General features: G+C 40.7%; 1 protein-coding gene across 5 annotated transcripts in view; it reads left to right on the top strand.

Annotated features, from left to right (window-relative positions):
- The window catches only part of LOC117340235 (nephrin-like), a 96,567-nt gene that overhangs the window by 56,551 nt on the left and 17,612 nt on the right, over nucleotides 1-22,404 (top strand). For 4 of the 5 annotated variants that reach the window (XM_033901989.1, XM_033901991.1, XM_033901990.1 and 1 more), the window contains 10 exons: nucleotides 972-1,148; nucleotides 3,347-3,679; nucleotides 4,076-4,366; nucleotides 4,971-5,270; nucleotides 12,576-12,701; nucleotides 13,047-13,211; nucleotides 16,308-16,610; nucleotides 17,709-17,993; nucleotides 20,368-20,646; nucleotides 22,052-22,170. In XM_033901989.1, coding sequence (XP_033757880.1) covers nucleotides 972-1,148; nucleotides 3,347-3,679; nucleotides 4,076-4,366; nucleotides 4,971-5,270; nucleotides 12,576-12,701; nucleotides 13,047-13,211; nucleotides 16,308-16,610; nucleotides 17,709-17,993; nucleotides 20,368-20,646; nucleotides 22,052-22,170 — 2,378 coding nt within the window. The remainder of the gene's footprint in view (nucleotides 1-971; nucleotides 1,149-3,346; nucleotides 3,680-4,075; nucleotides 4,367-4,970; nucleotides 5,271-12,575; nucleotides 12,702-13,046; nucleotides 13,212-16,307; nucleotides 16,611-17,708; nucleotides 17,994-20,367; nucleotides 20,647-22,051; nucleotides 22,171-22,404) is intronic. The other variant, XM_033901992.1, reaches the window with a different exon arrangement.

The following is a 22,404-nucleotide window of genomic DNA, read 5'->3' as shown; positions in this document are numbered from 1 at the left end:
ATTTTTGGCACAAATCAGAATTTGAAGAGATAAGTGAAATGATGAATTGCTACTCAGTACTTGGTGTAGGAATCGGTATACAGAAACGACCATGATTTAGAGGAAGGAAATACGAAATGTGTTAAAATAGGATCACCCCTAAAATATGTCTGTTTACAGTATGTACAAATGTAGATGGTGTAAATTTGGACATCCAGTTGAGCCGATTATGACGGGAGAAGTTGTGGATCTATTGAGCGTAATTATCTATAGCCGGAGGCCATGACAAAATATATCTATAACTCCCAGACTGATGTAACCTTAATGATTTATTAGTCTGTAGAAGGAATTCACGGGGACTAGATGATTTTTTACTTCTGGTGGATAATATATAGAGATTACCTAGCTTATAGATGTAATTATTTGGTGGCCATTCTCGTCTCTCCTGGACGGAGGAGTGGAAGTTGTTACTTTTCCGTTAACGTATAAGTGTGAAGTTTTGTTACGATCGGTCTGTGGAATAGTACCCGACTAAACAACCAAGCAAAGTATAGTTGGACCATACCTGGAACAAATACAGATTTGGAACACATATGCTTATCCAGGTTTTGGAGAATTGGCGATAATTCCTAAGTTACTTCAAAGCTGGCTTCAAAATTGATGTACACATATTATATACATGGTACCATAAGAGGAGGTATGCCCAGCACTACAGAACATACAAGGGTCCACAGTGACCAAACTGGTTATGAGCAGTTTGATGGTCACTCACACCCGTCATCACACGTGGACGACATATTTAAATCCTTATATCAGTAGCTTATGGAGGTACATGTAATGTACATTCTACTTACATTTTATTCCCAGTTCAACAACTTTTACTACATGTAATTAGTGATCCAGACAAACAGTTAGTGCTGGCCAGTGAAGATACACTGTAATATCTGATCATTATCTGACATTACATAACAAAACATTTCCTTGTGTTGTAGGGTTTGATCTTAGTATCCCTGGATACCCCCGCTATTCCATCATCCAGACATCCCCGGAGAGATTCAACCTATACATCGTCAACACAACACTCTGGGACGATGCCACTTACGAATGTCAGGTGCTTCCGTCACAGGGGAACCCCGCTCTCCAGGCTTCCGCCCACCTAACCATATTAGGTAAGATCTATACCTATAATGAAACAATAAGGTCTACCCAATTAACCATATTAGGTAAGATCTATACCTATAATGACACGATAAGGTCTACCCACCTAACCATATAAGGTAAGATCTATACCTATAATGACACGATAAGGTCTACCCAATTAACCATATTAGGTAAGTTGTGGTTATATTGAAATGATAAGGTTCATCCAATTAACCATATTAGGTAAGTTGTGATTATATTGAAATGATAAGGTTCATCCAATTAACCATATTAGGTAATTTGTGATTATATTGAAATGATAAGGTCTGCTACAACCATTGCATTGAAAATGTAAGGTTAATTTGAAAGATAGCACTTTTCATACTTCATATTCAACACTTTAAACTAGATTTTAATTGAAAATTAAATGACTATAGAAATATAAAGTAACTGTTTGTAACACAGACGACTAGAAATATAAAGTAACTGTTTGTAACACAGACGACTAGAAATATAAAGTAACTGTTTGTAACACAGACGACTAGAAATATAAAGTAACTGTTTGTAAATGACTATATAAGTATAAAGTAACTGTTTGTAAATGACTATATAAGTATAAAGTAACTGTTTGTAAATGACTATATAAGTATAAAGTAACTGTTTGTAACACAGACGACTATATAAGTATAAAGTAACTGTTTGTAACACAGACGACTAGAAATATAAAGTAACTGTTTGTAAATGACTATATAAGTATAAAGTAACTGTTTGTAAATGACTATATAAGTATAAAGTAACTGTTTGTAAATGACTATATAAGTATAAAGTAACTGTTTGTAACACACGACTATAGAAATATAAAGTAAGTGTTTGTAACACAGACGACTATAGACTTATAAAGTAACTGTTTGTAACACAGACGACTATAGAAATATAAAGTAAGTGTTTGTAACACAGACGACTAGAAATATAAAGTAACTGTTTGTAACACAGACGACTAGAAATATAAAGTAACTGTTTGTAACACAGACGACTATATAAGTATAAAGTAAGTGTTTGTAACACAGACAACTATAGAAATATAAAGTAAGTGTTTGTAACACAGACGACTATATAAGTATAAAGTAAGTGTTTGTAACACAGACGACTATAGAAATATAAAGTAACTGTTTGTAAATGACTATAGAAATATAAAGTAAGTGTTTGTAACACAGACGACTATAGAAATATAAAGTAACTGTTTGTAAATGACTATAGAAATATAAAGTAACTGTTTGTAACACAGACGACTATAGAAATATAAAGTAACTGTTTGTAAATGACTATAGAAATATAAAGTAACTGTTTGTAACACAGACTACTATAGAAATATAAAGTAAGTGTTTGTAACACAGACGACTATAGAAATATAAAGTAACTGTTTGTAACACAGACGACTATAGACATATAAAGTAACTGTTTGTAACACAGACGACTATAGACATATAAAGTAACTATTTGTAACACATGACTATAGAAATATAAAGTAACTTTGTAACACAGACGACTATAGACATATAAAGTAACTGTTTGTAACACAGACGACTATAGACATATAAAGTAACTGTTTGTAACACAGACGACTATAGACATATAAAGTAACTGTTTGTAACACAGACTATAGAAATATAAAGTAACTGTTTGTAACACAGACGACTATAGAAATATAAAGTAACTGTTTGTAACACAGACGACTATAGAAATATAAAGTAACTGTTTGTAACACAGACGACTATAGAAATATAAAGTAACTATTTGTAAATGACTATAGAAATATAAAGTAACTGTTTGTAACACAGACGACTATAGAAATATAAAGTAAGTGTTTGTAACACAGACGACTATAGAAATATAAAGTAACTGTTTGTAACACAGACGACTATAGAAATATAAAGTAACTATTTGTAACACAGACGACTATAGAAATATAAAGTAACTGTTTGTAACACAGACGACTATAGAAATATAAAGTAACTGTTTGTAACACAGACGACTATAGAAATATAAAGTAACTGTTTGTAACACAGACTACTATAGAAATATAAAGTAACTGTTTGTAACACAGACGACTATAGACTTATAAAGTAACTGTTTGTAAATGACTATATAAGTATAAAGTAAGTGTTTGTAACACATGACTATAGAAATATAAAGTAACTATTTGTAACACAGACTGTGTCTATTTCAGTGCCTCCCGAAATGCCTCAGATAATCGGCCATCCCAATGGCTCAATGATTAACATACGACACACGGACCCAATCGTACAGCTCACGTGTGAGGTTCGGAATGCACGACCTGCAGCCAGTATTACCTGGTACAAGAACGGCGTCGTCGTGACAGAAAATGTGGATTACACCGTAGAACAGATTGCCAATGATAAGCGAGAGAATGCCCACAACACCCTCACACTGACGCCAGATTTCCGGGTCAAGGAACATGGGGCAGTGTACACATGTAAAGGTACAAACGAGGCGATTCGAGGGCAGTTCCTGGAGACTACTGTCACTGTCAACGTCCAGTGTAAGTCTGCGAAATAAAACAGTGGTATTTATCCTGTAATCTACTTTGACACAAAGAGGGTGCTGGATTATTGTAGGAAAATGAATTTGGTAGCATTATCACTGAGCCAAAGTAGATATGGGTAGGAACGACACATCCAGGGCTCATTGACCTGATATTTGTGATATCCGGTTTTATTTTCATATTTTCAAATTCCCAGTCAGTATTAGAATCTCCCCACAATTTACTATCCTGAACATGTTAAAATGTAGTTACACCAGTTAGTGAGTTCATCTCCTAATTCAGAGTAAACAATGTTTACTTGGAGTAAATTAACTTTGTATTACACAAAGACCATTCCAAAATGTTTTCCATGTTGACTGAGACATATTTAAGTGGAGTACTGGTTATTTTCAGTTCCGCCTTCCATTCCCGAGATAACGGGGTACAGACGCGGACAGACAGTACAACGTGGGGACACTCTGAACCTCGAATGTGTATCAAGGGGAGGCAACCCTCTCGCTCAGGTCGTCTGGTTTAGAAATGATGTCAAGATTGACTTCTCCTACTCGAGTTCTAATGATCGCTCAACCAATGATCTGTCCTTTACTGTGGGGGCATCAGATAACGACGCTGTGTACAGGTGTGAGGCGACCAACGCTGCCACGGAATATCCACTGACAGCACAAGTTCAGACTGTTGTTTACTGTAAGTATAGACACGTGTATCCACCATTGACAATGATCTGGAGACATTTTAGTTAAGTTAATGTCTATCTACCTGTATAGACACGTGTATCCACCATTGACAAAGATCTGGAGACGTTTTAGTTAAGTTAATGTCTATCTACCTGTATAGACACGTGTATCCACCATTGACAATGATCTGGAGACGTTTTAGTAAGGTTAATGTCTATCCACCTGGAGACACTTTAGTAAGGTTAATGTCTATCTACCTGTATAGACACGTGTATCCACCATTGACAATGATCTGGAGACGTTTTAGTTAAGTTAATTTTCTATTTTTCAGACATTTGAGGCCTTACTTGAAGCAGAAAGAATGTATTTTTCTTATAAGTAAGAAATGGAAGCAAACAGAATGCACTTTTCATGAAATGTGTATTGAATATCATGATAAATTGTATTTATAATATGTCTCTACTGTCTGTTATCTATTTACTCATGATATTCTGTACACAAAGATAGAAACTTCTAAATAAAATTTGTACAGGAAATTTGAACATTCTGGGAAGGCCACTTTAATCAATCCTGATCCAGGGGGTCTATTTAACAGATGTATATTTTTTTGTTAGTTCCGCCAGAGAAAGTGACAATATCTGGGAATCGTCTAGCAACAGCAGGAGAGGAAGTGGAGCTTACCTGTGAAACAGCCAACAGTAATCCTGCATCTGTGGTCACATGGTTGGTACGAGGTCGACAGATCGCAGGCACGCAAAACCATGTACAGGAGTCGGAGGATGGTGGATACATCACAAGGTCGATAATCAAAGTTACACTGACAGATCGTGAGGATCAGATCGTATACACCTGTCAGGCGATGAATGACGGATCATCGCAGCCCGTCACCGACACTGTCACTCTCAGTGTGTTGTGTAAGTTTGTTTTAGTGAAACAGAAAACTGGCTGTACATGGCCGTACATTCTCTGTCACTAATCGTGTGTTGTGTAAGTTTGTTTTAGTGAAACAGAAAACTGGCGGTACATTCTATGTCACTAATCGTGTGGTGTAGAAGTTTGTTTTACTGAGTCAGAAAACTGGCCGTACATTATCTGTCACTAATCGTGTGGTGTAGAAGTTTGTTTTACTGGCGGTACCTTCTCTGTCACTAATCGTGTGGTGTAGAAGTTTGTTTTACTGGCCGTACATTCTCTGTCACTAATCGTGTGGTGTAGAAGTTTGTTTTACCGAGACAGAAAACTGGCCGTACATTCTCTGTCACTAATCGTGTGGTGTAGAAGTTTGTTTTACCGAGACAGAAAACTGGCCGTACATTCTCTGTCACTAATCGTGTGGTGTAGAAGTTTGTTTTACTGAAACAGAAAACTGGCCGTACATTCTCTGTCACTAATCGTGTGGTGTAGAAGTTTGTTTTACCGAGACAGAAAACTGGCCGTACATTCTCTGTCACTAATCGTGTGGTGTAGAAGTTTGTTTTACTGGCCGTACATTCTCTGTCACTAATCGTGTGGTGTAGAAGTTTGTTTACTGAGACAGAAAACTGGCCGTACATTCTCTGTCACTAATCGTGTGGTGTAGAAGTTTGTTTTACTGGCCGTACATTCTCTGTCACTAATCGTGTGGTGTAGAAGTTTGTTTACTGAGACAGAAAACTGGCCGTACATTCTCTGTCACTAATCGTGTGGTGTAGAAGTTTGTTTACTGAGACAGAAAACTGGCCGTACATTCTCTGTCACTAATCGTGTGGTGTAGAAGTTTGTTTTACTCAGACAGAAAACTGGCGGTACATTCTCTGTCACTAATCGTGTGGTGTAGAATTGTATTGTCCATGTCGTACCAAGGTCGGTGAATCACTAAAAACTCTAAAAGTCAAATTAGAAAAACAGAACTGTGATAGATTATTGTGTAATAGGAATCAAGATTCAAAATCTTAAACCATTAATCATTCTGAAGGTTAAATGATGTAATATGTCATCTTCCTAGGGTAAGGGGAAATGAATAATAATAGCTACATGATTAAATACCGAGCCTGTTTATTTATAGAAGGTTCTATCTTCTCTTATTCCCGTGAATCAAGCAAGAAAACAGAATCGTAACAGAAATGAATTTCCATCAAATTCCAGAAAAAAATAGTATCTGTAGTATTTTTAGTTAGCAATTTGTTATCCAATCAGATCTGCTTAATTATACAGTATGTCCAATCGGAAACCCTGATACAAACCTATACAATATATACATATTAATGTGACAGCTGTTCAAGGGGTAAGAGGTGGCGGAGAAGGTAGTGGAAGGGTCACCTCTGGGTCTTGGGGGGGGGGGAGAAGGTAGTGGAGGGGTCACCTCACGGCCTTGGGGGTGGGGGGGAGGTTGTCGAGGTGTAACCTCTGGGTCTAGCTGTTTGGGGAGGGGTAATGGAGGGTCACCACTAGGTCTAGCTGTTGGTGGTGGGGGAGGGGTAGTGGAGGGGTCACCACTAGGTCTAGCTGTTGGGGTTGGGGGGTAGTGGAGGGGTCACCACTAGGTCTAGCTGTTGGGGTTGGGGGGGTAGTGGAGGGGTCACCACTAGGTCTAACTGTTAGCTGTTAAGGGGGCAGAAGATAGTGGTTGTAGGACTTCTGGTTCAAGCTGTTCAGGGGGAGGATAGGTGGGGTGGTAGTAGTGGTGGGATGAATATTTAGTCACAACTGGTTGGTGACATTACATTGATATAACACTGTGTGGGGGGAGGATAAGTGGTGGATGACCTCTTGGTCAAACTGTGAGGGGGGAGGATAGGTGGTGGAGGACCTCTGGGTCAAACTGTGAGGGGGGAGGATAGGTGGTGGAGGACTGTGAGGGGGAGATAGGTGGTGGAGGATCTCTGGGTCAAACTGTGAGGGGGGAGATAGGTGGTGGAGGACCTCTGGGTCAAACTGTGGGGGGGGAGATAGGTGGTGGAGGACCTCTGGGTCAAACTGTGAGGGGGGAGATAGGTGGTGGAGGACCTCTGGGTCAAACTGTGAGGGGGGAGATAGGTGGTGGAGGACCTCTGGGTCAAACTGTGAGGGGGGAGATAGGTGGTGGAGGACTGTGAGGGGGAGATAGGTGGTGGAGGATCTCTGGGTCAAACTGTGAGGGGGGGAGATAGGTGGTGGAGGATCTCTGGGTCAAACTGTGAGGGGGGAGGATAGGTGGTGGAGGACCTCTGGGTCAAACTGTGGGGGGGGGGAGATAGGTGGTGGAGGACTGTGAGGGGGGAGGATAGGTGGTGGAGGACCTCTCGGTCAAACTGTGAGGGGGGAGGATAGCTGGTGGAGGACCTCTGGGTCAAACTGTGAGGGGGGAGATAGGTGGTGGAGGACCTCTGGGTCAAACTGTGAGGGGGGAGATAGGTGGTGGAGGACCTCTGGGTCAAACTGTGGGGGGGGGAGATAGGTGGTGGAGGACTGTGAGGGGGGAGGATAGCTGGTGGAGGACCTCTGGGTCAATCTGTGAGGGGGGAGGATAGGTGGTGGAGGACCTCTGGGTCAAACTGTGAGGGGGGGGAGATAGGTGGTGGAGGACTGTGAGGGGGGGAGATAGGTGGTGGAGGACTTCTGGGTCAAACTGTGAGGGGGGAGGATAGGTGGTGGAGGACCTCTGGGTCAAACTGTGAGGGGGGAGGATAGGTGGTGGAGGACCTCTGGGTCAAACTGTGAGGGGGGAGGATAGGTGGTGGAGGACCTCTCGGTCAAACTGTGAGGGGGGAGGATAGCTGGTGGAGGACCTCTGGGTCAATCTGTGAGGGGGAGGATAGGTGGTGGAGGACCTCTGGATCAAACTGTGAGGGGGGAGGATAGGTGGTGGAGGACCTCTGGGTCAAACTGTGAGGGGGAGGATAGGTGGTGGAGGACCTCTGGGTCAAACTGTGAGGGGGGAGATAGGTGTTGGAGGACTGTGAGGGGGGAGGATAGGTGGTGGAGGACCTCTGGGTCAAACTGTGAGGGGGGAGATAGGTGGTGGAGGACTGTGAGGGGGGGAGATAGGTGGTGGAGGACCTCTGGGTCAAACTGTGAGGGGGGAGATAGGTGGTGGAGGACTGTGAGGGGGGAGGATAGGTGGTGGAGGACTGTGAGGGGGGAGGATAGGTGGTGGAGGACCTCTGGGTCAAACTGTGAGGGGGGAGATAGGTGGTTGAGGACCTCTGGGTCAAACTGTGAGGGGGGAGGATAGGTGGTGGAGGACCTCTGGGTCAAACTGTGAGGGGGGAGATAGGTGGTGGAGGACCTCTGGGTCAAACTGTGAGGGGGGAGGATAGGTTGTAGAGGACCTCTGGGTCAAACTGTGAGGGGGGAGGATAGGTGGTGGAGGACTTCTGGGTCAAACTGTGAGGGGGGAGATAGGTGGTGGAGGACCTCTGGGTCAAACTGTGAGGGGGGAGATAGGTGGTGGAGGACCTCTGGGTCAAACTGTGAGGGGGGGAGATAGGTGGTGGAGGACCTCTGGGTCAAACTGTGAGGGGGAAGATAGGTGGTGGAGGATCTCTGGGTCAAACTGTAAGGGGGGAGGAAATGTGGTGGAGGACCTCTGGGTCAAACTGTGAGGGGGGAGGATTGGTGGGGGTGGTAGTAGTGGTGGGATGAATATTTAGTCACAACTGGTTGGTGACATTACATTGATATAACACTGTGAGGGGGGGGAGATAGGTGGTGGAGGACCTCTTGGTCAAACTGTGAGGGGGGGGAGATAGGTGGTGGAGGACTTCTGGGTCAAACTGTGAGGGGGGAGATAGGTGGTGGAGGACCTCTGGGTCAAACTGTGAGGGGGGAGATAGGTGGTGGAGGACCTCTGGGTCAAACTGTGAGGGGGGAGGATAGGTGGTGGAGGACCTCTGGGTCAAACTGTGAGGGGGGAGATAGGTGGTGGAGGACTGTGAGGGGGGAGGATAGGTGGTGGAGGACCTCTGGGTCAAACTGTGAGGGGGGAGATAGGTGGTGGAGGACTGTGAGGGGGGAGGATAGGTGGTGGAGGACCTCTGGGTCAAACTGTGAGGGGGGAGATAGGTGGTGGAGGATCTCTGGGTCAAACTGTGAGGGGGGAGGATAAGTGCGGGGGGAGGGGGGGGTAGTAGTGGTGGGTGAAGGAGGGTTTGAATATTTAGACACTACTGGTTGGTGACATTTATATAACAGCTGTGTTAGGGTGGTGGAGGACCTCTGAGTCTCCCTTCCCTCCTGATCAATTAACATTACATTAGAGAGCATTGTCTCCAATTACAATTCTATTGTTTTATCTGTAGGCATAAACCAAACAGTGTTTTGTAGCTCGCACAAGTTTCCACCTCACGAGACTGCTATCATGTCTCAAGGGAGATAACTCTTGTGTAATAATCTACAAATGCTACAGTCACATACAATACAGCGAATCCATCTCGGTGCCCACAAGTAATGGAGATTTCTCCTGTGACATCCGCCATCATATTACATCCACAGGGTTCACTTGAGAATATTTAGGTAGAAATATAAGCCACCTTTTTAGATTGGTTTTGTCACATAAATACATATTGCATACATAGCCAACATTGAAACTGGACCAGTGTTTTAAGCTGATGAAATGTCGTGATTATTGAAGAAAAAAAAATAGCCATATGTTATCTTCACAAAATCGTAACATGCCGTAATAGTGAACATTTTCTATTAAAAGATCAAATACCCGATTATTCAGTGATGTAAAATAGGATATGTGTTAAATTAGACAGACATGGGATTCTGTAATGAAGTGATACTGATACTACAAACAATCTCTGGGTACAAATTAGTTTGAAAGTGATACACAGCTAATGGAACATCACATGTCTAGAGCTGGAGGGAGTGTGTACATCTAATGGAACGTCACATGTCTAAAACTGGAGGGAGTGGGTACAGCTAATGGAACGTCACGTATCTAGAGTTGGGGGGAGTGGGCACAGCTAATGGAACGTCACGTGTCTAGAACTGGAGGGAGTGGGTACAGCTAATGGAACATCACATGTCTAGAGCTGGAGGGAGTGTGTACATCTAATGGAACGTCACATGTCTAGAACTGGAGGGAGTGGGTACAGCTAATGGAACGTCACATGTCTAGAGTTGGGGGAGTGGGCACAGCTAATAGAACGTCACGTGTCTAGAGTTGGGGGGAGTGGGTACAGCTAATGGAACATCACATGTCTAGAGTTGGGGGGAGTGGGTACAGCTAATGGAACATCACGTGTCTAGAGCTGGAGGGAGTATGTACAGCTAATGGAACATCACGTGTCTAGAGTTGGAGGGAGTGGGTACAGCTAATGGAACGTCACATGTCTAGAACTGGAGGGAGTGGGTACATCTAATGGAACATCACATGTCTAGAACTGGAGGGAGTGGGTACAGCTAATGGAACATCACATGTCTAGAGCTGGAGGGAGTGGGTACAGCTAATGGAAAATCACATGTCTAGAGCTGGAGGGAGTGGGTACAGCTAATGGAACATCACATGTCTAGAACTGGAGGGAGTGGGTACATCTAATGGAACATCACATGTCTAGAACTGGAGGGAGTGGGTACAGCTAATGGAACATCACATGTCTAGAACTGGAGGGAGTGGGTACAGCTAATGGAACATCACATGTCTAGAGTTGGAGGGAGTGGGTTCAGCTAATGGAACATCACGTGTCTAGAGCTGAAGGGAGTGGGTACAGCTAATGGAACATCACATGTCTAGAGATGGAGGGAGTGGGTACAGCTAATGGAACGTCATATGTCTAGAACTGGAGGGAGTGGGTACATCTAATGGAACATCACATGTCTAGAGCTGGAGGGAGTGGGTACAGCTAATGGAACGTCCGATGTCTAGAGTTGGAGGGAGTGGGTACATCTAATGGAACATCAAATGTCTAGAGTTGGGAGGGAGTGGGTACAACTAATGGAACATCACATGTCTAGAACTGGAGGGAGTGGGTACAGCTAATGGAACATCACATGTCTAGAGTTGAAGGGAGTGGGTACACCTAATGGAACATCACATGTCTAGAACTGGAGGGAGTGGGTACAGCTAATGGAACGTCATGTGTCTAGAGCTGAAGGGAGTGCCATGGGTACAGCTAATGGAACGTCACGTTTCTAGATTTGGAGGGAGTGGGTACAGCTAATGGAACGTCACATGTCTAGAACTGGAGGGAGTGGGTACATCTAATGGAACGTCACGTGTCTAGAGCTGGAGGGAGTGGGTACAGCTAATGGAACGTCACGTGTCTAGAGTTGGAGGGAGTGGGTACAGCTGATGGAACGTCACATGTCTAGAGCTTGAGGGAGTGGGTACAGAACATCATATGTCTAGAACTGGAGGGAGTGGGTACAGCTAATGGAATATCACATGTCTAGAGCTGGAGGGAGTGGGTACAACTAATGGAACATCACATGTCTAGAGCTGGGGGGAGTGGGTACAGCTAATAGAACATCACATGTCTAGAACTGGAGGGAGTGGGTACAGCTAATGGAACATCACATGTCTAGAACTGGAGGGAGTGGGTCAGAATATCATATGTGTGGTGGAGGATGGGGAAGGAGAGTTCCCCCACCATCACCTACCCCACAACTCCATAAAGTTAGGGTTAAGGGTTAAACCCTTCTCCAGAAAATCCAAAAGTAGACCATATGGATATTGCTTTTTAATTGTGGTGATTTTAAGTCTTGAAGGCTTCACTAGAGTCCATACTTGGTTATGACCACATACTGAGGATTAGTTACATCAAACTCTTGTTTCAGAGATTTATTACAACACTTTGTTTGGATCCATAAATTCAACATAGGAGATCATAATGATAAAAAGAAATGTCACAAAAGGTCATAGAACTACAAAATGTCATACCCTATATACTTGTTCAATAAACATCGACTGAATTGGTTTAAATAGTAGTCATGTACATACCATTGTAAATCAATAAACATGGACTGAATTGGTTTAAATAGTAGTCATGTACATGCCATTGTAAATCTCTAAACTTTGATGATCCATCAGAAAACTGTAAAAGATCAAGTCACTTGTAAAATAACAATAATGTAACTAAGTTCATGTTTTTATGATTTTCCTGGATTTTCTGTAATTTTGTCTTATAGCATCAATGACGAGTCCTGAGAGGAAACGTGTAGTCTTATATTCATTATTTAGTACTAAGTTCGTATGTAAAGGTGTTATAAGTACAACACTTATTGTCACCATGGTTACGTCTGGTTCGTACTTACAGACCCACCAGGGGCACCCGTCATCACTGGGTACGAGGAAGGAGACTTTGTCAAGGATGGTGACGTCAAGAGGCTCACCTGTAGCTCAGCAGGGGGCAATCCCATGGCAACACTTAAATGGTTCAAAGGTCAGTGGATAAACAGGAGTACTCTCCCTTGAATAATTCAAATCTTAATTTAATTTCTCAAATTTGTTATGTTTTAACTTGAATTTTTGTGGGCTAAATTTACAGTTGGGAATATACAGCATGTGTTTTACAAACTTTTTCTGGTTTTATGGGCAAAAAATACTAAATACATTGATATGTCCAGTAAAACCATTTGTTCAATATTTTACATCAAGATGTTTCTCAAATCATGGCTAGTTTACATATGAAATTGTATTCATGCACAGTCGAATTTGATTTTTCGGAAAAGTATGTTGATAATAAACTCATCAGATTTTGTATGATCAATAGTGTTATTGTGAACAGGGAATGAGTTGTTAGACTCGACTCCGAAGACTCGCGGAAGTATCGTCAGCTCTGAGCTGACCATCGTCACAACCCCCGGGGACAACAACGCCATCTACAAATGTACGGCGTCTAATGAGGCCACACCGACTCCACTACAGATCCTGAAGAAGCTGACTGTCTACTGTGAGTGTGTTTCCATAACTCCACACTGCATGAGGCCCCGATCAAGCACATGTGTATCGTTCTGTGGCATCACTCAGAACCCTTCGTTTTTGTAACCTTGTTGCTCTACTAATAGTTTTGGTGATTCAGTGAGGTACATACCGTATTTATCTTATAATACGACCAGAGGGCAGGCCAACACAGTACATACCGTATTTATCTTATAATACGACCAGAGGGCAGGCCAACACAGTACATACCGTATTTATCTTATAATACGACCAGAGGGCAGGCCAACACAGTACATACCGTATTTATCTTATAATACGACCAGAGGGCAGGCCAACACAGTACATACCGTATTTATCTTATAATACCACCAGAGGGCAGGCCAACACAGTACATACCGTATTTATCTTATAATACGACCAGAGGGCAGGCCAACACAGTACATACCGTATTTATCTTATAATACGACCTAGAGGGCAGGCCAACACAGTACATACCGTATTTATCTTATAATACGACCAGAGGGCAGGCCAACACAGTACATACCGTATTTATCTTATAGTACGACCAGAGGGCAGGCCAACACAGTACATACCGTATTTATCTTATAATACGACCAGAGGGCAGGCCAACACAGTACATACCGTATTTATCTTATAATACGACCAGAGGGCAGGCCAACACAGTACATACCGTATTTATCTTATAATACGACCAGAGGGCAGGCCAACACAGTACATACCGTATTTATCTTATAATACGACCAGAGGGCAGGCCAACACAGTACATACCGTATTTATCTTATAATACCACCAGAGGGCAGGCCAACACAGTACATACCGTATTTATCTTATAATACGACCAGAGGGCAGGCCAACACAGTACATACCGTATTTATCTTATAATACGACCAGAGGGCAGGCCAACACAGTACATACCGTATTTATCTTATAGTACGACCAGAGGGCAGGCCAACACAGTACATACCGTATTTATCTTATAGTACGACCAGAGGGCAGGCCAACACAGTACATACCGTATTTATCTTATAGTACGACCAGAGGGCAGGCCAACACAGTACATACCGTATTTATCTTATAGTACGACCAGAGGGCAGGCCAACACAGTACATACCGTATTTATCTTATAATACGACCAGAGGGCAGGCCAACACAGTACATACCGTATTTATCTTATAATACGACCAGAGGGCAGGCCAACACAGTACATACCGTATTTATCTTATAATACGACCAGAGGGCAGGCCAACACAGTACATACCGTATTTATCTTATAATACGACCAGAGGGCAGGCCAACACAGTACATACCGTATTTATCTTATAATACGACCAGAGGGCAGGCCAACACAGTACATACCGTATTTATCTTATAATACGACCAGAGGGCAGGCCAACACAGTACATACCGTATTTATCTTATAATACGACCAGAGGGCAGGCCAACACAGTACATACCGTATTTATCTTATAATACGACCAGAGGGCAGGCCAACACAGTACATACCGTATTTATCTTATAATACGACCAGAGGGCAGGCCAACACAGTACATATCGTATTTATCTTATAATACGACCAGAGGGCAGGCCAACACAGTCACATACCGTATTTATCTTATAATACGACCAGAGGGCAGGCCAACACAGTACATACCGTATTTATCTTATAATACGACCAGAGGGCAGGCCAACACAGTACATACCGTATTTATCTTATAATACGACCAGAGGGCAGGCCAACACAGTCGGTCGGGTGTACATATTAATGAAATTACATTTGTTGATAATTTTACTGAACATCAATAGATATGGGTGGGCTTATAACAGGACAATGAAATTACATTTGTTGATAATTTTACTGAATTGTAGATATGAGTGGGCTTATTACAGGACAATGAAATTACATTTGTTGGTAATTTTACTGAACAGCAATAGATATGGGTGGGCTTATTACAGGACAATGAAATTACATTTGTTGGTAATTTTACTGAACAGCAATAGATATGGGTGGGCTTATTACAGGACAATGAAATTACATTTGTTGGTAATTTTACTAACAAATTTCTCTACAATAGAAGAAAATGTTCTTTGGATGCATCCCAAGTCTATACTCACAGTTGCCCATCTGTACCCATAGATCCTGAGTCTATTAACAATAGATATGGTTTGTCATGGCTTGTATTAATGCTTTATCAATATATAAATTCATTTTTAAGTTTTTTAGTAACAAAATAGTTTTGAAAAATTCTTAAATACATGTATTCAAGGTTTTGAAAAAAGTACACTTTGATAGAAAAAAAAACTTACAAGTAGTAATATAAATTATTGCTAGCTTGGGAAATAAAACAGATCTGCATAAACATTAATTTTACTTGGTTACGAATTTGAAGGGTTTTGATGTGGATGTATATTGTATGTCCATATTTATACTACAGAATGGCAAACAGTGCTGGCGTGAGATTTGTGTTTTCGTTCTGTGGGAATGAGTGTCTAGTCCTGTGTCATCTCACTTCAGTTTTTATACTACCGTCAGATTTTATACAGTTTTGATTTATTTGATATAAAACCAATCCTACTAGTCTAACGTCCTCATAGCAGTTTACTATAGACATAATAGATCATGACATTCATGTAAATCACTGCAACAGGACTTGTGACATGCTCTCATCCAATCACTATCCAGGAATTTGACATGTGACATGCTCTCATCAAATCACTATTCAGGAATTTGATGTGTGACATGCTCTCATCCAATCACTATCCAGGAATTTGACGTGTGACATGCTCTCATCCAATCACTATCCAGGAATTTGACGTGTGACATGCTCTCATCAAATCACTATCCAGGAATTTGACGTGTGACATGCTCTCATCAAATCACTATCCAGGAATTTGACGTGTGACATGCTCTCATCCAATCACATGACATGACATACTATTATCCAATCATTGTCTTAGAAAGCCATTTGACATTATCTTATGCAGTCATTGTCTGAGAACAGAGGATGAACAAAGTTACTGTAAGGTTTAGGAATGATTACAAAATCTGGTTAGGATTTTTTTTACTTCATTTTCACTCCTCACACAGTTCCCCCTGCCCAAGTGACATTAACTGCGGATCCCGCAGAACCCAAGGCGGGCCAGCGACTCCGACTCACCTGTCTGTCTGCGTCCAGTAATCCCCCTGCAGCCATCATGTGGGTCAGGGACAATGTTTTACGGCAAGGTGTGACCATCAACAAATCCCCTTCCAGCAACGGCGGAATGACCACTACAAATGTTCTGGACATCACGCCAACAGCCGCTGACCACCGCGCGGAGTACCACTGTCAGGCTACAAACCTTGTGATCGGTGACAAAGTCAATGATGCTATCACCCTTAGTGTTCTGTGTAAGTGAAGTACATCTTTATCTCGTCAAATTAATCTTTAGATCTAGGAATAACTACCAGGGAGGACATTAATAATTACCAAATATGTTTGTTCCTGTTTATGGCAGTAAGATAGGTGGAAATCTTAATTAAAACAGGTAAGATAAGGTAGAGCATATTGACCGGTCCTTTAGTCCACCTGGTGTCGGACATAAGTATTGATAAGGTAGAGCATATTGACCGGTCCTTCTGTCCATCTGGTGAGGGAAGTATTGATAAGGTAGAGCATATTGACCGGTCCTTTAGTCCACCTGGAGTCGGACATAAGTATTGATAAGGTAGAGCATATTGACCAGTCCTTCTGTCCACCTGGTGTCGGACATAAGTATTGATAAGGTAGAGCATATTGACCGGTCCTTTAGTCCACCTGGTCAGGGACATAAGTATTGATAAGGTAGAGCATATTGACCGGTCCTTTAGTCCACCTGGTGTCGGACATAAATATTGATAAGGTAGAGCATATTGACCGGTCCATCTGGTGTCGGACATAAGTATTGATAAGGTAGAGCATATTGACCGGTCCTTTAGTCCACCTGGTGTCGGACATAAGTATTGATAAGGTAGAGCATATTGACCGGTCCTTTAGTCCACCTGGTGAGGGAAGTAAATAGAGTATATTTAGGATAGTAGTAGTTGAAGAGAGTATATTTAGGATAGTAGTTGAAGAGAGTATATTTAGGATAGTAGTAGTTGAAGAGAGCATATTTAGGATAGTAGTAGTTGAAGAGAGTATATTTAGGATAGTAGTAGTTGTAGAGAGTATATTTAGGATAGTAGTAGTTGAAGAGAGCATATTTAGGATAGTAGTAGTTGTAGAGAGTATATTTAGGATAGTAGTAGTTGAAGAGAGTATATTTAGGATAGTAGTAGTTGTAGAGAGTATATTTAGGATAGTAGTAGTTGTAGAGAGTATATTTAGGATAGTAGTATTTGAAGAGAGTATATTTAGGATAGTAGTAGTTGAAGAGAGTATATTTAGGATAGTAGTAGTTGTAGAGAGTATATTTAGGATAGTAGTATTTGAAGAGTGAATTGACCGTACCTCCTTCTGTCTACCAGTTGCCCCAGTGTTTGACCTGTCCATGTCTCCGACCAACATTGAGATCACCGAGGGCGACAGTCGTTCAGTAAATCTCACAGCCACTGCCAACCCACCTGTGCTCAGTTACAAGTTCTACAGGGACGGGATTGAGGTCAACGTGGAAGGTGATATAAATAGCTTCACTTTCGACAACGGAGCACTTCAGATATCAAACATCGAGCGCGGCGATATGGGGCGGTACAGTTTAGAAGCTCGCAATGCTGAGGGCGCTTCATCTTTCAACTTCACGCTAAATGTCCTGTGTAAGTACACATATCCTCTAGTCACAGCTCCGTTTAGAAATCATTATTACAAATCTACTCTAGACAGAGTTTATTTTTTATGCTGGTTAATTTTTGAGTTTTTGTGATGTGGCTTCAGTAAGTTTTTTTTTTATATATAAATGTTGTACTTTTCTCTTATTTCAACTTTTCATTCATATATAAAATGTTTGACCATCTCCATCCATCCAGCCTAGAAGGATTCCATGTTTTTTACTCTGAATCTTGCTGGATTAAAGAAACTGGAATAGCCAACAATGCTTGGTTAAAATTTATGGTTCATGTAACTCATTGAAAGTATTCATCATCTTTTATAATATCCATAGTTTTATATTTAGTACTTAGATGTCCCCGAGCAAATGTTTTTCAGTTATTGAACGATTCAGTGAAATTCTGTATTGGAAAGTAGATTATATTTGAAAGTCAAATTCCCCAAAAAATGGTCAATAATTATTAGGTGGTGTTGTTTATAACCATTCTTAAAACAAGTTTACCTGAAACATATAGAAAACATGGAGTAGGGGAGGTAACTCTCATTGAAATGGAAGTTCAGGTTCACATGCACCAAAAAATTTATCTTGTTTTGCATGTATGCTCTCTCATTCGATCACATGGAAGCCATGAATAAATCACATATAAATCATGCATAAAGCACGTGTAAATCAGGTGTAAATCACATATAAATCACATGTAAATCACGTGCAAATCATGTATAAATCACAGGTATATTATCACACAGCTTTTGTTGATTAGGGAAACTGTTATTTAATGCTTTGTTATTTCAGCCAAACTAACTAAATCATTTCTATTTAAGAAATAGATCACCACTACCAAAGATAAAAATTCTCATGATTTTTAAATTCTGACAACAATTATTTTGATTAACGGGAAAATTAAATATTAACTTGGAAACTGTTATCAGTTATGGGTTATTAAAATTGAAATTGCATAAATACTAGATTTTGATGGAAGTTAATAGAATATTTTTATTTTCTGGCTGCTTCAGATACAGGATATTATAGATGGATTGATATGTCAGTAAATAGACAGCAAGTATTAAATCGGACAAAGTTGAATCTACAGAGAAAGTGATGATTTACTTAATGCTGTGGTCTGGTCGACTACTATGGATGACCTTGACCTTGTGTGACTTTGAAGTGTGACCTTGATGCAGTTATATATAAATTAACATGGGTGACCTAGTTTGGCTTAGTGTGGTTCTATTAATAGTTTTATAATTAAAAATATAATCAACATTATACTGATAGAGTGGAATCATTTCTTGTGTTGATTTCTCATTGAAAAGTTTAAATGTTAATAATTCTAGAGATTTCACTTTTGAATATGAGAGTGAATTGTAGGTTAACATGTAAACTGGAGCATTCTTTGTCACAAAATCAAAATTTTTACATTCATGCCCAAGATTTGTTAAAATCTGTTCACTTTTGTCTTTAAAAGACATAGACTTCAGTGAACACAGCTATTTATAGACTTCAGTGAACACAGCTATTTATAGACTTCAGTGAACACAGCTATTTATAGACTTCAGTGAACACAGCTATTTATAGACTTCAGTGAACACAGCTATTTATAGACTTCAGTGAACACAGCCATCAAAAGGAATCAGATGTATATCAAACAAATTTCTCATTAGTTGTCGGATTGGTGAGAATTTGAAATTTAGAATTTAAATATGCTGCTGATATGTATTACATACCAGAATATAAACACCCAGATGTAAGATCAGGGGAAACTTCATCCCCACAAACTCTGTCCCACAAGAATAACCAGGAATCTTTATAGTGTCAACATTGTATGCATGTTTTTTTTAATTTTTCATTTTTAAGTGGATGGTCAAATTTCCCTTAATATAATAATTTTAAGTATCTTAATCTTTGTAGTGTTATTAAAACAAATTTTCTTTCTTTTTAATTAAACAACAACATAATCATAATATTATCAAACAAATGAGATGACATTAAGATTAAGGTTTGTGAATAATTGGTTTAGAAGGTAAATTATATTATTTTTTGTAATCCTGTTTTTCTGGGTGACGGTAGATGTAGCTCCAGCTAGATTTTCTATCTGCTTCTTTGATACTAATTTGCTTTCTTGATTACATTTCTTTAAAAGTGATAAAAACATTCATCAAAAGCTTCCTGTTCATCAAATAATCGGATCATTCTTACAGTATCGATCTGTAGCTGAAATGTTTATAATAGTTGGATCAGTCTTACAATATCGATATGTAGCTGAAATGTTTATGGATAAAAAGGGTTTGTAGGTTAAATTTACAATAGAAGTTGGTTGTTGTGAGCAGCCTTGTCAGTGACCTTTGTCACCATGGTTACTACAGATGCCGCCTCCATCACGACAATCACCAGCCCCGTGGAGGAGGAGATCGGGGGTGCAGCCTTCTTCGAGTGTATCGCAGACGCCAACCCCATCACAGAGAATATGATAACATGGTCACGTAGTGACTTTGATATGTCCAAGACGAAGCAGGCTTTCGAGAACAACAAAGGTCATCTGACTGTTTACGAGCTGGAGAAAACGGACACTGGGACGTTTACGTGCACGGCTGACAACCAGATCGGAGAGCCGTCAGTGATGGAAGCCATTCTTATTGTTAAATGTATGTGGTATTTCACTCTAGGGAAGAATTCAATGAAAGGGATATGTTCTTATCCATATATGCTATCTCTAAGTCATTCAATTATTTAATGTTTTAAATGTATTGAAAGTAAAAGGCCAAAGGTCAAGGGAAGCTCAATGAAAGGTCAAATTAAGGTCACTTGAGCTATGAGATCTATTGTACTGTAAAGGTTGATTTCAATGGGTTCTAATGAATAAAATATCAACAAATTTATTAACTTTTGGAAAAAAAATAAACAGATGAAAATGTGGAACAATTCATAATTGTTCAACACCAGCATTTACAGTACAATCAAACTTCAGCTTTTACTCACAAAATATCAAAATATCATTTTCACTTGCATATTTTCTGGACTTCGTAGCCATGCCTACCCAGACATAGCTTTACTAACTCTGTACTGTATATATATATATACTCTCTCACCTTGCTACTTAGATATATAGCATTGATACTTCACCTCACTGTCAGACTCACACTTTCGGAGAAGCTTCACCTTTCTTCTGTAAATTTAACAATAATGTAACTGGATAACGATTACATTTTGGTTGAAATTTGTCATAGTCGCTACGGCCAGATTGGGTTTTGTTGTCACAGTCGCTACGGCCAGATTGGGTTTTGTTGTCACAGTCGCTGGGGCCAGTTTGGGTTGGGTGCTGTTGCAGGGCAGTTTTGGTGTCACAGTCGCTACGGCCAGTTTGGGTTTGGGTGTCACAGTCGCTAGGGTCAGTTTGGGTTTGAGTGTCACAGTCGCTAGGGTCAGTTTGGGTTAGGTGCCTGTTGCTAGGGCAGTTTTGGTGTCACAGTCACTAGGGCCAGTTTGGTATTTAGGTCACAGTCACTAGGGCCAGTTTGGGTTTGGGTGTCACAGTCGCTAGGGCCAGTTTGGGTTTGGGTGCCACATTTGCTAGGGCCAGTTTGAGTTTGGCTGCCACAGTTGCTGGAGCCAGTTTGAGTTTTGGACCTGGTTGCAGGCTTTAGAAAATTGATTAAATCCGTCATTTGTTACTTTTACATAATGAACAATTTATAACTATAGAAATATTCGTAAGAAGAAAAAAAGTTTTTGTTTTTCAATTCAGGGAGTGTTGGATATTTTCAAGAAACAATCTGTAGTGTGCTACATAAATTTTGACGTTCACTATTTTTGGTGAGTGGCATCATAGCGTGTGCCAGCTAGCTGTTCCACCCTACCATTTGTGAGATTGGTTGATCCCTGGTCCCTAGCAACAACAGGATCATCCTGTAAAGTATATGAGAATCTTATACCTGTACCTGCTCAATAGCCTAAGTCATCACAGGAGATGCTTCTCTTGTCCCTGGGAGGAAATAATTATCTATGCATGCTGGTATACTTTTTAACTTGTTTTGACCTCTGACCCCACAGTCCAACCAATCATTGATGACTCGGCCCAGTACTCCAAAGCGGCCGGTGACCATGGATCAACTGTCCAGCTAATCTGTCTGGCAGAGGGAGCTCCGGAGGTCAATTTTGACTGGGCCAAGGTAACACATATGGCCGCTTTATGTATATCCTAGATATATTCTGATTTAAAAATATATATATATGGATAGGATGATTATCTATTTAAATGTTTCATAGTATATCTTGTATAGCTATTATACATCAAACCAGACAAGAGTTGTTGCCCTTCAAGAAGTCTTTCCACGGTCATGTGTGACCTACAATTTGGTTGGTTCTACTGTTTCCATTGTTACATGAAACCTCTTTTGATTGGT

The sequence above is a fragment of the Pecten maximus genome, chromosome 13, assembly GCF_902652985.1.
Source record: "Pecten maximus chromosome 13, xPecMax1.1, whole genome shotgun sequence".
NCBI classification, from domain to species: domain Eukaryota; kingdom Metazoa; phylum Mollusca; class Bivalvia; order Pectinida; family Pectinidae; genus Pecten; species Pecten maximus.
Note: the sequence above shows the minus strand (reverse complement) of the source record. Positions and strands in the feature narration are given on the sequence as shown.